This window comes from Eriocheir sinensis, unplaced genomic scaffold (genome assembly GCF_024679095.1).
Source record: "Eriocheir sinensis breed Jianghai 21 unplaced genomic scaffold, ASM2467909v1 Scaffold188, whole genome shotgun sequence".
In the NCBI taxonomy this organism is placed as follows: Eukaryota; Metazoa; Arthropoda; class Malacostraca; order Decapoda; family Varunidae; genus Eriocheir; species Eriocheir sinensis.
This window is the reverse complement of record NW_026111272.1, coordinates 72,266-81,784: the sequence shown is the minus strand read 5'-3', so window position 1 is coordinate 81,784 and position 9,519 is coordinate 72,266. Positions and strand designations below refer to the sequence as shown.

Here is a 9,519-nt window from a genome sequence, read left to right as displayed (position 1 = left end):
TTTCGGGCTGGTCGATAAATGGTACCTGGGGAAACCTGGGGAAGGTACACTGTCGTACGGTAACCCGGGGTAATGGGTTCTTCCTACCAATGGTCAAGGGCCAGTGCCACAGAGATGAGTACTGCGGCCATGCTCAGCTGTAGAGTATGCCCCCATCTTTACTCTTTAGGTTGGTCCCAGCCAATTGTGGGGCAGGCAACTGTTTTATAGTGCCGTCATCTTGCTTGGCTAATTCCCCCCCCAATCCCCGAGCTTCACTTGGTCCTCTTTATAGAGTTTGGCTGGAATCTGGTTGATTGGCAATCATGAGGGCAGCATGTGGGTAGTTGGCCTCTTCAAACACTATAATGAACTAAAGAAAAGCTATTAAAAGGGACAAAAAACACCAACTATGGGAAGTGGCAGTAACGGAAATATTTGAAATATATACCCCTATTTTTCAAAGAATCACTTCACATACATACATGGATCATCCATAGCCTTTTCTGATACTTTCATTTAAAGCTGCATTCATCTTTCTTTGTGAAGTTTTAGTGAGGACATGTCCAAAACATGACAGATCGGATTATACTGTTAAGAGACAATATAGCGTTGTGGTGTGGTGCTGACCAGTGGCTGGCTGGCTGCTGCTGGTCAGTCTTAGGACTGCCTCAAACACCCAGCCAGGTTACTTAAGGTGATGGAAGGAAAACACACACACACAAAGGAATACTCCGCCTTGTTTCTTGTGTTGACATCCAGCTTTGTGTGGCCTACGGGGGTCTGGCAGTGCCCCAGCAGATAGGTAAGAATATTATTATTATTATTATTATTATTATTATTATTATTAGTAGTAGTAGTAGTAGTAGTAGTAGTAGTAGTAGTAGTAGTAGTAGTAGAAGTAGTATATTCTGTGTATTTGTAGTTGGCAACTGGCTCCTAGTCTGCTTTTGTAAGCTTGTCTCTGATTGTACAGTGGCCCGAGGCAGCCCTCTCCACACTTCAAGTTTTACCTATGCTTCATAGCACATTCATATTGCTAATACATAGTTGCTTTCTTCATCACTGGGCCGTAGAAAGGTTGCAAATTACGCCTGTCTTAAAAACAACTCAACGTGACCCGCTACACCCGACTTTCTGCTCAAGCTCATCCCTATACTGTACAAATCCCTTCTGCGTGAGTTAACCAGCATTTTCACTCTTTCATCACTTACACTGGTAAACTCTGGAACAATCTTCCTCCATATGTATTTCCTCCTGCCTATAACTTGAACTCTTTTAAGAGGAGGTTATCAGGACACCTCTCCTCCCGAAATTGACCTATCTTTCGGCCACTCCTCTGGACTCTTTTTACAGGAGCAGTGATTGGTGGGCTTTTTTATTATTGTTTTCTTTTTTTTTTCCTTGAGCTGTCTCCTTTGCTGTAAAAAGAAAAAATAAAGAAAAAAGAAAAATAAAGGAAATAATGTCTTTGCCAGAGCTGGAGGACACATATGAGCCGGGTGGTCAAGTGAAGGAGCCGAGACTGTTCTCTCGCATCACGGACAAACAGGGACTCGGCAAGCGACTTTTTCTGGGCCCAGGCAGAGTCAGATGCAGGACTCGCAAGACTTGTGTTCCTGTTTTTTTCTGTATGTTTTTTTTTGTTTTCTTCCTTTCCTTATGTCTGGTTTTCCTCGCCTTTCATCCCTGTTTTTTCCTTACTTCTTTTCCTGGTATTTTTTCTTTTATATCTATCTTTTATTTTATTTATTTTGTCTTCCTTTCCTTCCTTCCTTCATTTTTTTTTTTGTGCTGTTATTCGTCCCCCCCCCCCCCCCCCCTCTTGCTCTCTTCCTCAAAATTCATTGGAATGTAAAGCAAAGGGAAGGGAGGTCATGTGGCTATGTAGGGAGGCTATGTTGGCTTTGGAGGGGTCAGGGGGGGTCCATTACGTGTCGTGGGGGTGGGGGGGCGGGCATGTATCTGTGGGGTGTTGTCAATATCCTGTGGATGACATCCTGTGTGGCCTGTAAACTGAGAGAGAGAGAGAGAGAGAGAGAGAGAGAGAGAGAGAGAGAGAGAGAGAGAGAGAGAGAGAGAGAGAGAGAGAGAGAGAGAGAGAGAGAGAGAGAGAGAGTTTAGGATTGACAAGAGAGGGAGAGACTGGTAGCCCAAGGAAGGAAGAAGGAGTAGACAGGTAAACAGATGAAGAAAGAAAGAATGCATGAAAGGGAGGAAGAAAGAATATATGAGTGGAAAGAAGAAAGAACCGAGTTATAAATAAGGAAGTTAAACAAAGAGATGAGAAAAAGGAAATATATACAAGGTTAATGTTTAACTTTGAACATTTGAGGCTTTCAGTGGAGGCGAGACATAAGGAGCAGACCTATTTTTTTCTAGTTTGTACTGGGAAGGGAAAGTCCGGCTATCCTACACATCCCAGGATGAACAAAACACAAGTTATAAGGGGAAAGCAACTCTTGGTATGCCCAACACAAGATTGCTTTTCCCTTGCAATTTGTTTCTCATTTTGTTCTTCCTGGGATGTGTTGACTAGCCGGACCTTCGTTTCCCAGTGTAGACTAGAACACAATGGGCCTTTCCCTTACGTCCCCTCCCCTCTAAATGCCTCAAATATGTGTGTGTGTGTGTGTGTGTGTGTGTGTGTGTGTGTGTGTGTGTGTGTGTGTGTGTGATTGTGTGTGTGTGTGTGGGTTGGTGGGTGGGTGGGTGGGTGGGTGTGGGTGTGGGTGGGTGTAAGGAAATGGAAAAAAAACTAATGAATGGAAGTTTGAAGAGATAGAAATATGGGATGGGAAGGAAACAGATATGTTGAAGGAATAGAGAGGGAGAGAGGGAAGGAAGGGAGGGAGAGGGAAGATATAGGACAGGAAGGAAGGAATACAATGGACTGAGCAGAAGAAGAAGAAGAAGGAACCTAACTTGAGTATAAAAAGTTAGGGAAGAAGGGAGAAGGAAACACTATGTATATATATATATATATATATATATATATATATATATATATATATATATATATATATATATATATATATATATATATATATATATATATATATATATATGTATATATTATGACTGACTTGGAAATTGATGAAAGAATATAAATTAATAAACAAGGAATATTCAAGTGTTTTTCTGTGTGTGTGTGTGTGTGTGTGTATGAGAGAGAGAGAGAGAGAGAGAGAGAGAGAGAGAGAGAGAGAGAGAGAGAGAGAGAGAGAGAGAGAGAGAGAGAGAGAGAGAGAGAGAGAGAGAGAGAGAGAGAGAGAGAGAGAGAGAGAGAGAGAGAGAGAGAGAGAGAGAGAGAGAGAGAGAGAGAGAACAAAATCAAGAAAGAAAAGGAAAAAACGCCAAAAATAGGAAGCTTCTAGTAACTACTAACGGGGAGCCATGCAGTGGTGCATCGCTTCACTCACCTGCCGCCTCCACTCCGCGACGGCCCCCCGGAGCAAGCTCCCACACAGCTGCCTGATCCTTCCAAGTCCATCCTGGCAAGATTGATCAACTTGTCCCAGTCATGGTAGGCGTGCCTCATGCCCATATAACTGAAGTTGGCATCCATGGACTAAACTGGTAAAAGACCTTGATTCATTTCATCACAAAGTCATTGGTTCGACACAAAGGCATTCCAACAATACCTCATGATCCTGCGAAGCCACTTGGTACCAAAGGCATTGACACGCCCCTCCAAGTCAATATATTATTTTTTTTTAATAGTCTGTGTCCATGTCTCACAGCCATCCAGTTAGACAGGGAGCACAAGTGACTTAATGATTTGAATCTTTGTCTGCCTGAATATATATTGCCAACGCACTATACTCGTGTTTGGTGAGTCCATAACACCTTGGGCCAGGCCAGTCTATCAAGTGCCTACCTGGCAAGATCCATCATTGTTATGCACTACGCCAACAAGGTATGTGAAACTTCTGGGCCCGTATTCTCACGAGGTATTAACTTTTACTCTTAAAGTTACTATCAAAGTTAATAGTTTCAATTTATTAAGAGTAATAGCTATCCTCGTCAACTTTGAGTGTAAGTATTAACAAATCCTGGCTACTATTATCTTCTTCTTTATGGCGGACTCGTTGCTAAGGACGCCTCCGTGCAAAACGTAAACATCCGACATGGATTAAGTATATATTTCAAAAGAAAAATAAAGAAAACATGTATAAATGTACAACAAAAACATAATAAATGGCAAACACAAGAAAATATTGAGTTTTGTGGCAGATAGAAGCAGCCTCAAAGGCTGCTTTTACTTCGTCACTCGTCAATACCCTTATCTCCCCTCCTTCGTCACAACTTGCTCTGCTGAAATGACCGCACCATAACCACGTCATCTGCCCCAATGAGCACATCTACGGGCCGGAGAACCACCGCAGAAAAGGAGTAAGTTTAATTGGTCGCCAGATGAAACGGTATTCTTACATCAAATTCATGAAAAATACGTATAATCAGAGGGTGTTATGGGAAGAGTATCACCCCTGAGGATAAGAAGAGAGCGTGGACTGAAGTGACAGATGCTGTAACAAGGTTAGTATTCACATATTCATGGTTCAATTAGCTTACAAACTAACCTAACCTAATCAATTGGGTATTTTTTGCATAATAACACAACCACTGACCTGCCAAACAGAACATACCTTTTCATTCTGTATCTGAATAGTTTCTTTATGACCATTTCTGCCACAACTGCCATTTCTGCCAACCTAACATAACTAAACCTAACCATGCCAAACCTGCCCCGTCATACCGAACACATCCTAACTTAACATGCCAAGTTTGTTGGGGGGGAAGAGGGGGTTGGTATTGATAGTTAAGGCATATTTGCCTTTTTTTTATTCTTTATTTATTTATATTTATTTAGGCATGCCAGACTATGGACACTTTTACAAGTACTTTATGTCAAGACTATATGGAAATAGGTAGGTTTCGTGAGAATGGTAAAGTAAGATTAAAACAATATATTTATAGCTTTGGTCAAACAGATTATGGTGATATAATGTTAGATTGGAATGTACTGAAGATAATGAAATTAAGGTTAACGCTTTTATTTTTTTGTTACATATTCACATATTCATGATTAAAGCAACTTGCAAACTAACCTAACCTCGTCAAATGGGTATTTTTGTAATACAAACACAACCACAGAGTTTCCAAACAGGACATACTTTTTTCTACTGCTCCATGTGAATAGCATCATCATGACCATTTCTGCTGCAACCCCCACTCCCTCAACAATCTAAAATAACTAAACCAACTCCTGCAAAACCTGTCCTACCTAACACGTCCTAACCTAACATGGTAGGTCCCCAGGTTTGTTAGGGTGGAAAGGGGGTTAGTATAAGAGAGTCAAGTCATATTTACCTGTTATTTTATTTATTCCTTATTTACCTGTATATATTTTTTTGGGGGGTGGGTTGGGCATGCCAGACTCTCAACACTTTTACAAGTATTTTATGTTAAGACTATACCGTAATAGGTAGATTTGATGAGAATGGTAGAGTAAGATTAAAATATTATTTTGATAGCATTGGTCAAACAGTTTCTGGTGATATAATGTTTGGTTAGAATGCTTTTAATTTTTTTTGTATAGTTGTATTGTGTAATATCATCCTACTTAGAGAAAAGCATTTTAGGAAAGTAGGTAATGAAAAGTAGTATTTATGGCCATGTTCATAACAACTAAAAAGTTAATGTCTTATGATGCATGTAAATAAAATACCGGTACTGATTTAGCTTTCCATCACAGCATGTATTAAAATGTTATTGGAGAAGGTATGGGAAATAAATAGCATGCCATAGTGAAACGATTAAGAAACTTGCTTCACATTTATACCCTGACAGTGCCTTCCCTGGGAGTGGACCCCGTACGCAGGATGACTGTGAGAGGCGTTGGTACAAGGTACAACAAAAATCAAAGCCTCGCATTGCCAAGTGCAAGAATGAGCAGCGGCAGACTGGTAATTTTTTTTAGTTGTTATATCTTTAAATGTAAAACTTATATTTTTTATGTCCTCACAGAATGCAGCTATACTGGCCACAATGCCTTTATTTCAGCTTAAAGTTAATAAGTTCATAGCAGTGAACTGCATATTTGATATAGAAATTTGTTTAATGTTCATCTGTCAATGACTATCAATCTATCTAAATATCTTGGCACTGGTGTATGACATCATAGGCTGCTAGTCTCATGTATTTGAAGGGGTACCAGGGCCATTCAGCATTGACACAACTGATGATGTGCTAGGGATAGGACAGCAGCAACAGCAGCAGCAGTCAAGCAGCAGTGAAATATTGACTGGCCTGTATGTTTTTGGCAAAAACTTTTATATTATCATTAAAACAATTTACTAAGCACTCTTAAATTCATATTCTTTGTAGATACACACTTTATCAGTCAATTATTTTACAACCAATAACAAATAGTGGAATATTTATGTTAATAAGTAATATTTAACTTTTAAAACCCTTTTTCTTCAAATACGTAACTATTTAATCCATCCGCTACGATTGGCATGGATTTGGCTTTCACTGGTAGCCTGGCAACGTAATAGTTCCAGTTCTTTCTCTGCCTCTGCGGTGGATAGTGGAGTGTTTCCCATGCGGTATTGGTATGCTGGATATCCCCTCCCAAGGTGTAGGACTACATTTTCTTCACTGAATTGTAGCAGCCACTTTTTGTTCCATTTCTGTAGTTTGGTGATGTTTTCTTGTAGGAAATCCGCAGTTAAGGGGTTAAGTTACATGTATTAATCATGACTAATATATGACGCTTTTTTTCAGCCCCGCTGCTGTATTGCTAGAGACCATCCCAGCACATTGTTCACTACTTGTGGAAAAGATACCATCAGCTGCTCCGGCAACAGCCACTGCTTCAACATCTGCTGGCCCTATGACACCAGCCACTGCTTCATCATCTGCTGGCCCAATGACACCTGCCACTGCTTCCTCATCTGCTGGCCCAATGACACCTGCCACTGCTTCATCATCTGCTGTCCCAATGACACCTGCCACTGCTTCAACATCTGCTGGCCCAATGACACCAGCCACTGCTTCATCATCTGCTGGCCCAATGACAACTGCCACTGCAAGGGATGACAATGAAGCTGCTCCACCACAGTCACCACTTACTTCATCGGAGTTAAGAGATGCCTTTCATAGGACAGCAGTATAATTTTTTGATGCTGGGGCTGAATATTACTGGCTCAAGGCTATGATTTTGTCACTTTTTTTTATTACTGAGGAGGTTAAGGTGGAGGGGGTGAAAAATAATCTCTGCTGTTTTTCGACAGAAATGGTTAGCTAATTCATTCAAAGCACAAAATTTACCAGAAAAAAAATTGTGTGCCATTGTGAGTGGGTTCACTTGAGATTGGGCTCCAATACGCCTCCGTGGTCTAGTGGTCAGCATGCCTGGCTTCTACGCGGGCCCGGGCTCGAATCCCGGCTCGGGCAGTCGGCGTGCAGCTCACCCAGCTGATCATCCTCCCTCTCGGGCTGGTCGATAAATGACTACCTGGGGAAACCTGGGGAAACTGTGGTAACCCGGATGTCACACTGGCCCTGTGTCCCGGGGTAATGGGCTCCCTCCCGTCACAGGCTCAAGGGCCAATGTTACGGAGATGAGCACCGAGGCCACGCGCTGCTACAGCGTATGCTCCAACTTTATCTTTACCTTTATTGGCTCGACTGACAGACATGGCTTTGTATGTCGAAGGTCACTGGTTCAATCCCCACAGCCAGCACTCTCTAACTTTGATTTTTCTGAGTTCCCTAGAGCCTAGATTAATTTCTCTGTGTTAAATGAGGAGATTTGCACCGGCACCCAGTCATGGGTGTTACAAGATACGTTGTTACAATCAGGGGCGTCATTTGGACTTCAAAAGTGGGAGGGACACTAGGGCAGACGGTTTTATATATATATATATATATATATATATATATATATATATATATATATATATATATATATATATATATATATATATATATATATATATATATATATACCATCATTAGCTTATAACACCTTTAGGCACCGATCATATTTGCATTTTATGTAGTCTGTGATACAGGCAAGATATTCATTAGTACCTAATTAGACTCATGCTGCTCTCCAGTGCTCTCTGATGCACTCACAATCAAAGATGTAGTATACCTATATGGTAGCATTGAGTAATCTTAGGTCACTTGGTAAAGTGTTCACCTAAGTCCGACCTAAGCTGACAACATAAACCTAAGCGTGTTTACAAGCCGAGTGCTTAGAATATTGGCATAATAATAAAAGATGCTGAAAACTGGATTCCACTACTTTATTGAATATATGAATAATTATATACTGAATTTGTAATATAGCCAAGATAAAAAAGCTTTGTTTTTCAGTGGTCATACCATGATCTCATGAAAATAAATAGGTTGACATGTATAATTAATTACTACGTATTTTGGTATAATGAACATTGCACGTTAATACCATAGCTTTGCTAGCATTGAGTAATCTTTGGTCACTTGGGAAAGTGTTCACCTGAGTCCGACCCAAGCTGATAACATAAACCTAAGCGTGTTTGCAAGCTGAGTGCTTAGAATATTGGCATAACAATAAAAGATGCTGAAAACTGTATTCCACTACTTTATTTAATATATGAGTAATTATATATTGAATTTGTAATGGAGCCAAGATAAAAAAGCTATGTTTTTCAGTGGTCATACCATGATCTAATGAAAATAAATAGGTTGACATATATAATTAACTACTACGTATTTTGTTATGACGACTATTGCACATTAATACCATAACTTTGAATCCAATGATGAATATCTTCAAGCAAGACACATATAGCAACAGATTGGTCACCAATTCACTCAGTAAACACAATACTCCAGAAAAGTATACACTGAATTCACAATAAAGTTGTTTTTCCACTTGGAACTTTGTAAACAGAAACCAAGTAACCTCGTTTTACCTCACTCATAAGTCATGATGTACGCGATGTGGTCACCTCGACCTTTTGTTCCTCCTCCCTCACTCTAACATACGTCATTAACAAGCTTTCTTACCACCACTACCTCAATACGAATAACCGGCAGGAGTAATTTGTTTTCTAACTTGATTTTAAAGCAATAATAATTATAAATCATATTTTAAACTACATTTTAATGCAATTTTAATGTCATTATTTTTCATTTGCATTGTGTTCCTTTCTGCTACAAATAAAAGTTTGTTTTCCCATGTTTCGTTTTCCTCAACTGAAATATTTCACATTTTAATCAATAACAAAGGCATCAAACACTAATTGTATGTTCAATCTATGTAAGTTTTTTTTTTCCTGTTCACATAAACTGCTTCGTTTTCCTTTGGTGCCATTATTTTCACATGGGTGCAGTCTATCACTCCCACAACACCGGCAAGTTGGTAAAATTCTGCTTGCTCTTCACGGATCTCCACCCTATCAAGGGGAGACTGGATAAACCTCCCGACTACCTACGGGTCACTGAGGGCGGCCAGAGTTTCCGCAATCACCCTGCTTACAC

General features: G+C 40.1%; 1 protein-coding gene across 1 annotated transcript; it reads left to right on the top strand.

The window, feature by feature from the left end:
- Positions 1 to 5,837: 5,837 nt before the first annotated feature.
- Positions 5,838 to 7,703, top strand: LOC126990666 (uncharacterized). Its single transcript, XM_050849343.1, has 2 exons — positions 5,838 to 5,948; positions 6,772 to 7,703. Exons 1-2 carry the CDS (start codon positions 5,865 to 5,867, stop codon positions 7,084 to 7,086), a joined length of 399 nt encoding a protein of 132 aa, XP_050705300.1. The 5' UTR covers positions 5,838 to 5,864; the 3' UTR covers positions 7,087 to 7,703.
- Positions 7,704 to 9,519: the final 1,816 nt, after the last annotated feature.